This window comes from Chelonoidis abingdonii, chromosome 5 (genome assembly GCF_003597395.2).
Source record: "Chelonoidis abingdonii isolate Lonesome George chromosome 5, CheloAbing_2.0, whole genome shotgun sequence".
Classification (NCBI taxonomy): domain Eukaryota; kingdom Metazoa; phylum Chordata; order Testudines; family Testudinidae; genus Chelonoidis; species Chelonoidis abingdonii.
Window position 1 is genome coordinate 64,900,077 of NC_133773.1, and position 16,650 is coordinate 64,916,726.

At 42.1% G+C, this 16,650-nt stretch overlaps 1 protein-coding gene across 3 annotated transcripts in view; it reads left to right on the plus strand.

Annotated features, from left to right (window-relative positions):
* Nucleotides 1–16,416, plus strand: part of GLRB (glycine receptor beta) — a 74,159-nt gene extending 57,743 nt beyond the window's left edge. For all 3 annotated transcript variants that reach the window (XM_075066345.1, XM_075066347.1, XM_075066346.1), the window contains 2 exons: nt 3,879–4,171; nt 15,569–16,416. In XM_075066345.1, coding sequence (XP_074922446.1) covers nt 3,879–4,171; nt 15,569–15,865 — 590 coding nt within the window. In that variant the 3' untranslated portion in view covers nt 15,866–16,416. The remainder of the gene's footprint in view (nt 1–3,878; nt 4,172–15,568) is intronic.
* Nucleotides 16,417–16,650: the final 234 nt, after the last annotated feature.

Genomic DNA, 16,650 nt, shown 5'->3' on the forward strand with positions numbered 1-16,650 from the left:
ACCCAGCTTCTTGGTTGCTGCCTACATTTGTTGTACCGTGCAGAGACCCCAGAAACTGTGTACTGAGCAAAGGAACTATCTATCAGTTGCTATTTGAGCATGTAGCAGGGCAAGCACCCCGCTTCAAAGAGAAAGGGGTTAAAACCAGCTCCGGGAAAGAGCTCCCCGAGGAGCCAATCAGGGGAAGACAGGTAGCAGCCTATCCGGGCCCAGTAGGGCTGGTATAAAGAGGGCTGTGAGCTAGAAGGCAGGCAGTCTCATTCCAGCCTTAGAGTGGGAAGGATTGGGCTGCCTAGGAGCACAGGGTACTTTCAACAGAGCAGTGCTGGGGAATGGGCAGGCTGAGCTGGGGAGCTCAGGCCTGGTGACCTCCCAGCATGAGGCCTGACAGGAAGGCCTAAGAAGGTACTGGAGATGTAGGGAATGGCAGCAAGTCCAACCCCCTAGCCAATGATGAGTGGCCATTGTAGACTGCAGTTTTCCCCTGAGTGAAGGGGCTAGATGAGGACTGGCAGTGGGTCACTGAGGTGGGTCAGCTGGGCTCAGGGGAGTGGGGTTCCCTTGGTGAGGGGCAGCACTCCAAGGTAAGGGGCGCCGTAGTTTGGGAGGGATGTGGGACCTATATGTGGTGGATATAAAGGGACTGCAGGTCGTAGGTAACAGAGGGTGAGACACTGGCCCATAGATGGCACTCTGGGGCTGAGAGAGCTAATTCATGGATGACCAGCAGGAGGTGCCGTGCCTGTAAGTCAGTGCTCTGCTACAGTGCAACACACAGAAATCAGGGAAGGAAGGGGAAATGTTACTACTTGTGCTACTGGACACCTCTTCCATGAAATTGAGAGGAGCCAGGCTTAGACTAGCTGCATTGTTGAACAAGGGCTGTTTCAAAAAGAAAAAAAACCTTTCTCACCAGTCAGGTAGTAAAGATGCAATAGAGATTTTCTGAGATAGAAAGAAGTTAGAGGGAATCCAAGTAGCAGGTTACATATGGAAGGGGGTTTCAAGAGGATCCAGGTATAAAAGAATCCCACATTGCTAGAAGGAGCCATGAGAGAAGTCAGGTTAGGAGTTCTATGTAACTGGGAAAAAAACATGGTAGGAGGAGTGTATGCACAGAGTAGGGGAGTCCCCATAAACGGAAATCAGGACATGAGGCTTAGGAATTGAAATGTAACCTTAAACCTGTGAATTGCAAAGGTTGGTACGTTCTTGGCACTGAGCAGCCCCGTTCTGTATTCCTGGCTAAAACCCCTTCTGCTACCTACCTGGGCCCTAGGAGAGGGAAGAGGAACAGATACATTCCCAGCCTAGGCCAAGCACTTCTCTACCCAGCAAAATTGTGGAGGGGCTCCAAGCCCTTCCTCTTAGTGCTCCATAGGAATAAAATATTGTTGTTTATATTTCTACTTTTGAGTTTCTTTTTTTCTCCCCAACTGTATTCCAGCATTTTGCTTTGGGCCAGTTTAGGTAAGCACCTAATATAGCAGCACTCAGAGTGCAACTTACGAAACTGCTGTCAGGTTCTCTAAGCCATGTCAGGGTTGATTTTGCAGTAAATGTTTACTTAATAGAATATTTTCTCCACCTGATTATATTGTTTCCTTAATCTGATAAAACGTTCTTTCCTTTCTTTTGTTCTGACACTGAACTTTTTACCCCAGGTTTCCAGACAAATGGAAACTAGCAGAAGGCCATTGTGGACTCAGCTGCCCTATTGAACAAACTGATGAAAACTCTGCTGTAATCTTTTCAGTCAGTAGGACTTACAAGTTAGTTTTCCAACTTTAAGCCCAAAATCGTAAGCTCCAAGATCTTATGTACTTCTGGGCAGTGACTGTAAAGAACTGTTTTCAGCACCTATCACATAATACTAACAAAAATGGCTTATTAGGCCAATAAACCTATTTAAAGACAGTAAAAATAATTACATATTACAAAGAATATCCAGTTACAAAGAGATAATTACTAGCCCATATTGGTAGTCTGTTTGGCTACTAGTGAGGTGATTCAGGTTCAGAATAGATGTTGATTCTCAGGGCTGTTGAATGAAAGTGGATAGGTGTATTAAGCATTTTCTATAGAGTGAACAGTAAATAGGGCATAGAGCTTTATTTAACTCTAACATTGTATTTGCATTTCCACTCCCCACTGTTAAAAATGGGAAGTGGAAATCTCTAATGAGATCATCTCAGATAAGTGGTTCGTAATGACGTGAAAGGCAAGGAAAAAGGGGGATTTCTTGTATGTGCTCAAATGCTTCAGATATGAAACAAGGAAAATCATCTGGTCCAAGCACAGGGATTTGCTACTTTCACTCTTGGCCCAGTGATATCAGTCTGATATCTCACTAGGGCAGGAAATAAATGCATTACACCAATGGAAAGCTGCAATTTTGAGCTTTAGAATGATATAGGGATATTATCTCTTTCTCGACAGTACATTGAAAGATTTTGACTTTGAAATCATATCACTTTGATTATTATCATTCCCCCCATCTTTGTTCTAGTAGCTAATATCTGACAAGCTGCCAGTGTTAGATTAATGCCTCGTACTAAATAAAATCTGGGATTCTAAGGTGATAGGAGACAAATTTCTAATTATAGCAGTTCTGAATATACTGGCCACTACAATCTCACCAAAATCTAAGCAAAATAAACAAGGGTGTGATAAAGTCTGATATTTTGTGCCCTGTTCGGTTTAAAATTTATTTGATGGAGCAGTACAAATATTATAAGGACCATTAAAATTTTCCAAACATAAGTGGATATGGATCAGAAAAAAAAATCCCTGTATGAATTAATATTTTAGTGTGTATATTGGACAACATATGTCAGCAACTTAGATGATAGTATGGGCTGTCTTGATGCCTCTTCTTAAGGCCAGATTTTGCAGTTATTTACATCCATCCAACATCACTTACTTCATTGAGATTGCACAGGTGCAACTGAGGGAAAAATTTTACCAATAGAGATCATAGCACCAAAAATGGCAGTTCTGACTTGGGGAAGAGGGTGTAAGTATGCCTAATCTGACAACCATTTAGAAAGCCTTTTCAGCACATAACTGCATATGACTGAACTGCTTAATTGAGCTGATCTCCACATTTGTCACTAGTGAGATGTATCCCTGGGTGTTGCTGAGCTTTGAGAACCTTCTAGGAAAGTGGTGCTCATTGGGACCATACAAAGGCCCCCTCTGAGCACCAGTCATCTGAAGCTGAGATTATAAAACACCATGCAGTCCCTGGCCATTTTATTTCCTTCCTTCGTGCAGCTAATTGTGGACAGGTTTTCTTTTTGATTTTTAGCCAGAAGCCTAGTTTTAACTTGTACTTTAGACATGTTACACTGATAAAGACCATTTTAAGTATTTTCCATGCTGTCTAGATTCCTGAGACAGCGCTGGCTTAATTCTGGGCCATCATGTTAGCGCTAAAGGATATGGAGGGAAAAAAACTGTTTTAACAGTGTATTTCATTCCCTTCCATCTTCCCAGAGTTAGATGTACATACTCAAATGACTGTGTGTGTGCGTGTGTGTGTGTGTGTGTGTAACCATAAGTAATTTAGCATCTCTATGTCTGTTTATCTATCTCTCAAGGCATTTTGGGTTATTAATATTAATAAAATCCTGTCTAGATTAGATTATTAAGCCATTAATTAACTGAAAGTATGTGTATCATATATTCAGCAGATGGTCATTTCTTGCATAGCATACCTGCTACATCGTGAAGTTCCATTCACTCATAAGAAATGTCATCCATTAGAATGTAGCAGTATACATGTTTCGGGGACTGGCAAGAGAGCTCCAGCAGGGAAGAGGCTAAGAAGACTGCACAGTTTTCATTACTTTAATATATTGCTTTACTGTTTCTAGGTATCTTCTCGGTGCTCAGCTTGGCATCTGAATGTATGACTCTTGCTGCTGAACTTCCCAAAGTGTCTTATGTGAAGGCCTTAGATGTCTGGCTGATTGTTTGTCTTCTTTTTGGGTTTGCTTCGCTGGTTGAGTATGCAGTGGTTCAGGTAATGCTGAACAATCCAAAGAGAATTGAAGCTGAAAAAGCAAAAATTGCCAAGGCAGATCAAGCAGAAGGGAAAGGAGGCAATGTAGCCAAAAAGAACACAGTAAATGGTACAGGGACCCCTGTGCACATCAGCACTTTACAGGTAAGAGCTATGATATGTGATTCTCAGTCATCGTTATTTAAGAAATATTTTTCATAGTTTAATAGTTTTAATCTTAAAAATGAGATTAGAAATAGCCAAAACACATTATTCTTTATGCACCATGATCATTAATGGGCAACATTCTGAACAGTACACCACAAATGACTTGCGTTCAGATGTTCTCAGTGAAAAAACCGTGAAGCACATTTTTTTAACATCCTAATAAGATGCCTGCTGCTGTGCTTCAAGTAAATCAAGTGACAAGCAACTTTATGATAATCTTGCACTTCTAATAGCAGCAGTGAAATTATAACTTGGTCTAATTCTGTCCGGGTTTTCAGTAAGCATTTATTAAGAGCATACTCAAGTAACATCAGTCTCACTGCTTTGCTTGAAATGGCCACAGCTGTACTGCATTATACGTAAAGAATTTCTAATCCTAGGGACCCAGAGGTCCTGGCATTTATAAATAGGGGAGATCTCTCCCTGTTAAACTGCCCCCCCTTTTCTTGTGCTGTTAGAGCTGATGGAGAAATCTGTTAGTTGTCATTATATGGTTATGCATACTGTCCCATGCCAAAGTTTTCTATATGGATGCTGGCTTTACATGGCAGTAACATCATTCTTGTTTAGAGAGATGTGGACTCTACAGGTCAACCCTCACCTGTCCTAGATGATATTTAACTTGATGTCTATTCTGCAGGAGGAAATATAGAGCTATACCAGGCGCTAATTTGGCTTATGGTTTCCAATGACTCAACAATTTTAAATGAACAAAAATACGGCTGGGGTCCTGCCAAGGACACTTTGAGTCCAATAAATTACCTTAAAAAGCTGTTCTGAGAAGGCATGGGAGGATTGACCCAGCATGGGGGCGGTCCTGGGTTAGTGAAAAGCTGACATACACCAATTTCTACAAGTCCACCAGCACCAGCAACATGCTGGGGTTGGACTATGGTATACTCCACCAATTCCCAGCTGGCAGTAGAGTCCCTAGGAAATCATTCTGGCTGGCATAAGTTAAACCAACCCCGTGGCTGCTTTAGCTTGTGCAAGGAGACACTCTGGACCCCCAGTCATCCCTGGATTGTGGGGAGGGGTAAAGGTGGCATAGCAACACTGGTGCACTGAGCATGAACAGCTGGGAATTATGACCATGCCCTTTGTGTTTAGATGGGTACCAATTTCAGTAATTCCTTACAACAGAATACCATAGATACAATGTTCCAGCAGAGCAGTATGGAATCTATTGATTACTTCTGTCAAAATTGATTACTTTTATGCAGCTTAATTAAGGTTAACATTTTAAAATGACTATGATGTTGCTAGCTAAAACAGATCTATGTGATCCTCTATCCAAATCATGTATTCCTCTGGTTGCATATCCCCTATCCACTGTGTGAAGTCCTTTTAATTGCTTGAACCACGCTGTGCAAGAACATTAGGTGTTTCTCTGTGATCATGTCTTTCATCTGTGCTATACGATAGTAGTGTTCTGCAAAGCTTTCCTAAAAGATAGCATATCACTATAGATTTTAAGGGCCAGATATAGGTCAGGGATTGTGCATAGACAATCGACAGAAATATTCCCTCCCAACACACACACACACATACACACACACACACACACACACACGGAGGGGCAGAAGTGGGATGAAGGCTTGTACTCAAGTCCTGATTTCTCTCCCCAGAAACTGCAGGGGCCTACTCTGTGGGTCATTCATTACAGGAGCCTGAGTAGGGCACTCCAAGATGAAGACGGTTTGGCCTGCACAGTTTTGTGTGTTCCTCCAAGCTATCAGGGACCCTTATATGCGAACACCTTTTTCTCCTGGTGGGAATAATGTTTGCTGGATAGGGAGAGCTGTGCTTATGGCTTCTGCTGGCTAGAATATAGGTACAAATGAAACACTACTTTTTCTGAGAAATTTTGGAAGCATTTATGTAGTAGGACAGAATTTGTCTCTGCGATAGGGTTGTCTTCTTAAATGATAGTGGGGTTTGGGTCTAGCTGATTCTCTGGTGCAAGGTGCAGTCCCTTTAAGAACAGGTGTTCTGAGACTGGTAGTTCCTGGAGAGGGCCAAAGTGCTCCATATCCTCAACATTTCAGCTTTAATTCCCTTTGAGCTTGACACACTGTATTTTGCTTATTTCAGGGCCGAGGGAACGAAGTCAAAATGTTCAAAGTTGGGTGCCTAAAGTAAAGCACCTGAATCCATATTTAGGTATCTACATAAGAAGTCTGATTGGTAGACGTGCTGAGCAGAGTTGCATGCTCAGCACTTCTGCAATAAGCCTACTTATTTAGGTGTCCAACTATGGGCTTAAGTGCCTAAATTTTGGCACCCAAGTTTGGAAATTAAAAGTATGCCTGACTGAAAACTCCATATCTGAACTGCCTGACATTTTGGAGAGCTGGTTCTTCATACTACGAAGGACTGAAAGGAGCTCCAAAGTAGATCCAAATTATACAGCTTGGGCCTATCTCTAGTACAGATTACAGAAACCAGGGTGAGGAGATACTTAATGGTGAACAGAATAAGGCATGAAAACCAATGACCAAAAGAGGAAAACATTAAGAAGCATACAGAAAGCAAGGGAGAAATGATGTTTTAAAAGAGATGGAGAATTTGAGACTAAAAAAAAACATAGGAATGCTGTTTCAGGTAGCAGCATAGGCGCCAACTTCCCCTCTTTCCTGTGGGTGCTCGACTCCCCTCTGCCCCGCCCCCATTCCACCCCCTTCCTCAAAGTCCCCACCCCAACTCCGCCCCCTCCTTGCCCCTATTCCAACTCCTTCCCCAAATCCAGGCCCCGCCTCTTCCCTGCCTCCTCCTCTGAGTGCGCCACGTTCCCACTCCTCCCCCTCCCTCCTGGAGCACGCTAATGCTGCCAAACCGTTGTTTGGTGGTGACTGGGTGGGAAACACTGGGTGGTAGGTGGAGGAGGGGGGACACGGTGTGCTCAGGGGAGGAGGAAGTGGGAGGGGGTGAGGGGAGCTTGGCTGCCAGTGGGTGCAAAGCACCCACTAATTTTTCCATGGGGGTGCTCCCCCACCCTCACTCACTTTCACCAAGCTTGGGAAGGGGTGCAGGAGGGCTCTGGGAGGGAGTTTGGGTACAGGAGGAGCTATGGGGTGCTGGCTTTGGGAGGAAGCTCAGGGCTGGGATGCAGAAAGGGGTTTGGGTGCTGGCTCTGGGAAGGGGCTCAGGGATGAGGGTTGGAGTGTGGCCTCCCACCAGGCAGTACTTACTCTAGTAGCTCCTGGTCAGTGGTGGACGCAGTGAGGCTAAGGCAGGTTCCCTGCCTACCCCGGCCCAACACTGCTCCCAGAAGGGGCCAATATGCCCATGGAGGGGGTGGGGGGCACATGGCTCTGCTTCCCCTCTCTGAAAGCACCGCCCCAGCAGCTTTCCTAGCCAATGGGAGCTGTGGGGGCAGGAGCAGTACGCAGAGGGAGCCCCCCACCCCTGAGGTGGCTGGGCTACGCTGGCTGCTTCTGGGAGCGGCTTGGGGCTGGGGTAGGGAGCCTGTCTTAGTGGCAGGCACGCTGCACCACCTGAGATCGCGATTGAGTGGGAGATCCATCGGTAGGTGACCACTGCTTTACTAGAATAAGTCGGGCAACAAATTACCCTCTGACTCCCTCTAATGCTTCATTAGTGTCATTAGCATCTTTAATAAAGGACTTGGGCCCCAATCATTATCTTGAATGCAAAAAAGCACATTAGTAGGAAAAAAGAGTGCACCCAAACGATTCTTCTTAGTAGGATAGATATACCGCCTGCATGGGGCTTAGTCTGGCAACAGGTGTTCTTATTTATTTATTTATTCTTTCAATTTATGATCAATAAAACAGAATCTATCCTGGGCTCTGGACACCCATAACATTATTAAAGGTACAGATAAAAACAGTAACTTCCCCTCCTCCCAAAACTAGAAAATAGCCAACCAGAGATTTAAAATCAAACGCAAACAATACCCAGGCTCACTCAGAAATGCCAGTCCTTATCATGTCTCTCAGTCATAAGAACATAAGAACGGCCATACTGGGTCAGACCAAAGATCCATCCAGCCCAGTATCCTGTCTACTGACAGTGGCCAATGCCAGGTGCCCCAGAGAGAGTGAACCTAACAGGTAACGATCAAGTGATCTCTCACCTGCCATCCATCTCCACCCTCTTACAAACAGAGGCTAAGGACACTATTCCTTACCCATCCTGGCTAATATCCATTAATGGGCTTAGCCTACATGAATTTATCTAGTTCTCTTTTAAACCCTGTTATAGTCCTAGCCTTCACAACCTCCTCAGGCAAGGAGTTCCACAGGTTGACTGTGCGCTGTGTGAAGAACAACTTCTTTTTATTTGTTTTTAACCTGTTGCCCATTAATTTCATTTGATGGCCCCTAGTTCTTATATTATGGGAACAAATAAATAACTTTTCCTTATTCACTTTCTCCACACCTCTCATGATTTTATATCCCTCTATCATATCCCCCCTTAGTCTCCTCTTTTCCAAGCTGAAAAGTCCTAGCCTCTTTAATCTCTCCTCATATGGGACCTGTTCCAAACCCCTAATTGTTTTAGTTGTACTTTTCTGAACTTTTTCTAATGCCAGTATATCTTTTTTGAGATGAGGAGACCACATCTGTACGCAGTATTCAAGATGTGGGCTTACCATCTATTTATATAAGGGCAATAAAATATTCTCCGTTTTATTCTATCCCTTTTTAAGTGATTCCTAACATCCGATTTGCTTTTTTGACTCCTGCTGCACACTGCATGGACGTCTTCAGAGAACTATCCATAATGACTTCAAGGTCTCTTTCCTGATCAGTTGTAGCTAAATAAGCCCCCATCATATTGTATGTATAGTTGGGGTTATTTTTGCAATATGCATTACTTTACATTTATCTACATTAAATTTCATTTGCTATTTTGTTGCCCAATCACTTAGTTTTGTGAGATCTTTTGGAAGTTCTTCACAGTCTGCTTTAGTCTTAACTATCTTGAGCAGTTTAGTATCATCTGCAAACTTTGCCACCTCACTGCTTACCCCTTTCTCTAGATCATTTGTGCATAAGTTGAATAGGAATGGTCCGAAGACTGACCCTTGGGGAATACCACTAGTTACCCCTCCGTTCTGAAAATTTATCATTTAGTCCTACCCTTTGTTCCCTGTTTTTTAACCAGTTCTCAATCCATGAAAAGATCTTCCCTCTTATCCCACGACAACTTCATTTACATAAGAGCCTTTGGAGAGGGACCTTGTCAAAGGCTTTCTGGAGACCTAAGTATACTAGGACCACTGGATCCCCCTTGTCCATATGTTTGTTGACCCCTTCAAAGAACTCTAGTAGATTAGGAATGTTAAATGTTGTTATATTATGGTCACTGTTTCTGAGTGGTCCTGTTATAGTTACCTCTTGGACCAGATCCTGCGCTCCACTCAGGTCTACATTGAGAATTGCCTTTCCCCTTGTGGGTTGCTGTACCAGCTGCTCCAAGAAGCAGTCTTTTAAAGTATCGAGAAATTTTGTCTCTGCATTTCATCCTGAGGTGACATGTACCCAGTCAGTATGGGGATAATTGAAATCCCCCACTATTATTGAGTTCTTCATTTTGATAGCCTCTCCAATCTCCCTTAGCATTTCATCATCACTATCACTGTCCTGGTCAGGTGGTTGATAATACATCCCTACTGTTATATTCTTATTAGAGCATGGAATTTCTATCCACGGCAATTCTATGGAATATGTGTATTCATTTAAGATTTTTACTTCAGTTGATTCTACAATTTCTTTCACATATAGTGTCCCTCCCCTTCCTCCCACGCATGACTTGTTCTGTCCTTCCGATATATTTTGTACCCCCGAATGATTGTGTCCCATTGATTGTCGTCACTCCACCAGGTTTCTGTGATGCCTATTATATCAATATCCTCCTTTAACACGAGGCACTCTAGTTCACCCATCTTATTATTTAGACTCCTAGTGTTTGTGTACAAGCCCTTTAAAAACTTGTCACTGTTTAATTGTCTGCCCTTTTCTGATGTGTCAGATTCTTTTTATGTAAATGTTTCTCATCTGATCTGGCCCATACTTTATCCTCTTCCATCCTCTCCTCCTGACTAGAACCTAGAGAATCTCTGTCAATAGATTCTCCTCTAAGAGAAGTCTCTGCCCACCTAAATTTCATCCACACATTGAGACTCTGAAGCTCTGTCTGCCCACCTGTCCCTGCGCGTGGAACTGGAAGCATGTCTGAGAATGCTACCATAGAGGTCTTGGATTTCAATCTCTTTCCTAGCAGCCTAAATTTGGCCTCAAGGATGTCTCTCCAACCCTTCCCTATGTCATTGGTACCTACATGTACCACCTACTCCACCCTAGCACTACACATAAGTCTATCTAGATGCCTTGAGATATCTGCAACCTTCGCACCAGGCAGGCAAGTCACCATACGGTTCTCCCAGTCATCACAAACCCAGCTATCTCTATTTCTAATGACTGAATCTCTCATTACTAAGACCTGCCTTTTCCTAATGACTGAGGTCCCTCCCCTGGAGAGGTAACCTCAATGTAAGAGGATACCCCAACATCATCTGGAAGAAGGGTCCCAACTATTGGAAGGTTTCCCTCTGCTCCCATTGACCGCTCTCCTTCCCTGGGCCTTTCATCCTACTTAACAACACAGGGGTGTCTGATTGGAGGTGGGACAAATCTACAGTGTCCCACAAAGCCTCATCAACATACCGCTCTGCCTCCCTTAGCTCCTCCAGTTCCCAGTCTGTGTAAAATGGTGGCCTTTGCAGCATGTTCTAAAGGTTAAGATTGATGCTATTTAGAACTGAGAGTGGGGAATAAAAGTAAATTCCAAAGTCAAGAAAGCCCCTCCCTGGTAGAAACTCCCTCTTTTAAACCAGTGGGAGCCTAGCTTGAGTTTTTCTGTTGAGTGCAGCTGTGACAGTATGACAAAGGGATCATATATGGCAGGTCTTAAGAAATTGTCCCAATTTCCGAGCCAGAGAAAGATGGAGAAATGCCTTTCTCTTCAATTCTGCACTCAGAACAACAGAGGTTTCAACAACAGCCTCAGACTGTGAACTCTAGAAACAAAAAATGGGCACACACCTATGGCTGAGAGGACAGATAGAATTATCACCGCATTTCCAGATGTTCCTATCAGCATCGTCTTCCCCAACCTACACTTCAGATAGCTAAACTTCCTCTCTACCCAAACCCTGGATGAAAAGGAGACAAGACAGAACCTGGCAGAATTACACATGAGAGAGTCCTTAGTAAAGAAAACCAATTGCCCCAAATTACCATCTAGAATCTGTGAGAGATAAGACTGACACGTATAAAGGGAAGTGCTAGGGTTTACAGATATGTTAACAGGGCTTCATAATCACTGCTATCAAAAGGCATCTGGTAGATCTAACAAAATCACATGAACACCTATGTGTGAGAAAACAAAGGAAGATTCAGTTGCTGTTGTAGCTTTTGCTAGTGCGGAAAGATCTAATGCATATCAATCTACACATCAGGAGCCACCTTTACCACACAGTTTCCATAGATATCACTGGTTCTAAGCATTGAGAAAATTTTGATAATCTCTGATGCTGTGGTAACTTTTTTTTTTTTTTAAGCAAATTCTGACTTTTTAATGGGAACCATTGTGGGAGTTTGATTTTTTTTTCCCACTGCAGAGTAACATCATATAGTGAAAAAAACAGGGAAAAGGAGAACTGTTTGAAAGATGAGTCATTTTTTCTTTGCTACCACTCATGGTGTGATTGCAGAGAGAGATTACATTGTTAACTCTGGCAAATCCTCCTGGATTTGAAAAGTCACATTTTCATCATGCCCATTTATAGAAGCCATCCCACACATGTGTGCTGATGACTGAACTGAACATTTGCTAAAAGAATAATGATTTTGGCAGACAGTGAATGGCTCCCTGAAGGTGGTGATAACACCCCCAACTCAGTCAGTCTTAAGAAGAAATAGGCATATTTCTTGCTAATCTTCTCAGAGCATTGCTAACATATTTCTGGGCTTTGGCATCTGATGCATATTATATTCATCTATGCTGATTTATAACATATATGACCATTCCTTTGATCTTACCATAGTGCTTTTTCCTTCACCTGTGTGCTTTAACATCAGAGATTTTTCTTGCAGATTCATTACATGCACAGTTTTGACTTTGACAGCTAAACCACTGTGTATGTATGTGAAGGCAATATTAAATACCTTTGACCTGTTGCTGACTTCAAGACAAGCAGACCATGGGCACCTTGGATTTTGTTGGTTTGTGTCTTTTGTAGCTAAGCATTACTTCTCATGCTATTGCTCTGCCATAAAGATGGTTTAGGGACAAGTGTTGAGAATTTACTGAAAAGATGGTACTTTAGTATCATACCAACTTCCTTGGTAAAACACAAGAAACTTAGTCAAACTGCCCTAAAAACATATAGATAGAATACATTCTAGGTAATGATCCTAGGAACTCATCACACTATGTATTAGCATCAGGTTTGCCTGCTAAGGGCAAGACTCAATAGATCAGTTTTCTAAGAGATAAAGCACAAGATGGAGTACTAGTTGGTCTGTTATGGACCACCAAGTCACACTAGAGAACAGGATGACTGGCTCCTTATGCACCTAGTTATAGTGTGTAGAGAGAAAAAAACTCATCAGGAGGAACTTCAATCTAAGAACATATGCAGGAAGTCTCATGTTGCCGGTACTAAAACATCCTTGGAATTTCTAGAAATTATTGATGACAATTTTACTAACTCAAAAATTGTTGCAACCATTATGTGGAAGATTCTATTACCACACCTCATATTGACAAGATTCATCACAGAACTAAAAGTTAATGGTTGCTTAGGTAAAAGTGATCATGACTTGATTACATGTGTTTTGTGCAAACGGAATAAATTTGTTTTTGTTCAATGTGTATTTTACCATAGCACATAGGAGCCCTTACATTGGACCAAGACCCCATTGTGCTAGGCCTCCAACCGGGCAGTACTTAGCTCTGATAGCTCCCGGTCAGTGGCAGATACAGCGAGGCTACGGCAGGTTCTCTGCCTACCCCGGCCCCACACTGCTCCCGGAATGGGCCAGTGTGTCCATGGAGGGGGTGGGGGGCACGTGGCTCTGCGTGCTTCCCATTTCTTTAAGCACCACTCCCGCAGCTCTCCCAGTCAATGGGAGCTGTGGGGGTGGTACTTGCAACCAGGAGCAGTATGTAGAGGGAGACCCCCGAAGCCGAGGGACTGCGCTGGTTGCTTCTGGGAGCGGTGTGGGGCCGGGGTAGGGAGCCTGTCTTAGTGGCAGGCACGCTGCACCACCTGAGATGGTGATTGAGTGGAAGATCCTGTAGGATCGACCAGTCAATCGCGATCCACGGGTTGGTGACCACTGCTTTACTAGAATCACCCTGGCAACAAATTACCCTCTGACTCCCTCTAATGCTTCATTAGTGTCATCAGCATCTTTAATAAAGGTCTTGGGCCCCAATCATTATCTTGAATGCAAAAAAGCACATTAGTAGGAAAAATGTGGTGAAATTACACCCAAAAGTAAACATCCAGAGTGCACCCAAACCCTCTGTAAAACCACTGTCGGTAGACAGGATACTGGGCTGGATGGACCTTTGGTCTGACCCAGTACAGCCATTCTTATGTTCTTATGAGTCTATGGTATATCCATTCATCAAACCTGATTGGTTTTAATCATGACAAAATGAGTCAGATACCCTAAAATACATACAGATTAATAACAAGTGAAAAAAAAAGAAGTCAATGAATCTTGATCGAAAACATTTAAATTAAAAACTGACTTGGGCCCCAATCCTTCAAGTTCTCCTTTCTTGCTGCTCAGGCAGATGCAGTTACAGCATCCAAACATGTTTTGTTTTTGTTTGTTTTTTTGTCTTACCTCTGAAGTAAAATGTATCATTTAAAAAAAACTGATTTTTGTTGGGTAACTAGCACAGCAACATTAGTGCATTCTGTTTGCAAATCCTCCGTTTTTGTCTACAAAATTGAGTTTGGCAAATGTGGCACCATATGATGAACCCCATGGTCATAATGGAACACTTGATTACCTCCCCCAAAACCATTGTGATCAGATAAGAAAAATAAATAAATGAGCAGTGATAGTATGATGTACCAATCCTGATGCTAAGATTTATTTTTATGCAGTGTACCTTGGCAGTTTTCAAAGAGGGGTAAAATATAAACCCCAAAATATTTTTTCAGTTGATTCAAAAGTCCTGATGTGCTTTCCAGTCCTGAAATTACCTGTTAAGCCAGTATACTTACATTTTTATTTTTTGACTGCTTCTCTGAATATTCTAAAATGAAAGGAGTCTCTGGGAGAGGTTTTCAAATGCACAGAAGACAGTTAGATATCCACCTTCCATTGATGCTTAGCAGTGGTCTCCAAATCTCTTCAGGCTGACTGGATTGTGTGGTGGTTTAATCTTTTTATGGTGTTTGTAACAGCTGAAATATAAACTCTCTGCAGATCAGGTATCGGTAACTGTTTTTCAAAACCTTAGTCCTTGAATTACATCAAATATCAATTTATTTTTAAAATTGCCTTTCTGTGTACCAGCAAAGAGGGAAAGTCTGGGATAGAGACAGACTCAGCTGAGTTTAAATTCCCTTCCCCATGATCTGCTCCCCTTTGCCCCAGGAGTGTTGAGGGAACGAACAGCTGGGAAAAAGGTTGCCCTTCAGTCTCTCAGGGGAGTTTTCCATTCATGAGATCCTCTAGCAGTGGCTCTGGGAAAATGCTGTAGTACCTTTGTTGCAGTCATTACAGAGGGACAAGGACTATTGATACAAGGAGGGTGCTCTCTCTCCTTTAGAGGAGGTCCCTCTCTGACAGGGTTTAGGCATATTAGCTATCTGGTATGGGGAACCTTTCTGTGTTCAAGCTTGGTGGATAAAGTACTGCAATTTCCAGATTCCAATCCTAATTGCAGCCTCTGAGCCCCTGTGTAAAGTAAGTATTAAATGATATCAATCTAACAACTTTCTTGTGCTCTGAATCCACTTAGAAAAAATATTCTCTCTCTCTGTCACCTTAAAATATAATCTAGCAATATAGCATAGTTAGTTCCACAGCATGAGGCACCTTGTATATGCAAAATTATATAATTATGACTGTTTAGATTAGTTTATATGATAGACTGATCATCCTTAAGTACTCAATATTACAACCATTCCTGCAAATTAAGCTAATGTTGTGAATCCCCATCAACAAGTAATTTCATATATATTTGTTTGCTGCGTTCTCTCACAGGTGCATTTTGTTTGTGAATAAAATATTTGTGAGTAGATCATGATTTCCCAAACTCTTTATTTCATAGGTTGGCGAGACCAGATGCAAAAAAGTTTGCACCTCGAAATCTGATCTGAGATCCAATGATTTCAGCATCGTTGGAAGTTTGCCAAGAGATTTTGAATTATCAAACTATGACTGTTACGGAAAGCCCATTGAAGTCAACAGTGGGCTCGGGAAATCTCAAGCAAAGAACAACAAGAAGCCACCTCCTCCCAAGCCTGTCATTCCATCAGCAGCAAAGCGAATTGATCTTTATGCAAGAGCATTGTTTCCTTTCTGCTTCTTGTTCTTCAATGTCATATACTGGTCCATATATTTATGATAAATCTTTTATTTTTTCATTTGTGTAAAATATATCTCATTTCATTATTCTCTTCCCCAATCATGAAGGCCAGTCTGTGAAATTATTTTGCATTTGCAAAGCAATATATTGCATTTGAGATGCCATGCGATTGTAATGAAAATATGGCATCTTAATTTTGAATGAAAGCATGACACTGCAATGTCTGTGCTGAAACCAACTGTTGTATATAAATGTACAACATACATCCTGCTTTAGGAATATATGAAGGATGATGCATACCACATTATTAAAGCAAAATAATTCTCTTCAGTTATTAACATACAGATTTAAAGTGTTTCTGATAATGAAACTGATGTGCATGTTGAGTATTAAGATCAATATTCTAGTACATGTAGTATTTAACAACTCTTCTTATGACTTTCAGATAAAAAATCTGTTCTTGTATAATTTTAAATGGCACTGTTAAAGAAAAAGCTAAGTTGTAATTAATATTCTTTAGACTTTGTAAGTAAGTGGAGAAAGTATTGACTAAGCTGATCTTGTCTATGTGAAAAAATAAAGATCAGAGATAACTAATTTTGTAAAATTATCTCATTTAGAAATATTACTTTGCATCCTTCAAGCAAACCCACTGCAAAAGTGAGTGAAAATGTGTTGGCAACCAAATATTTGGTCCAATATTTATTGCCATCTCCACAAGGCACACATTAGAAAACCTGCAGGCAGAGGAGAAATCGGGGCTAGAGGCTGTATTTGCTATTTCTAGAACATGCCCCCCAAATCTATCAACAGGCCACTCTCCA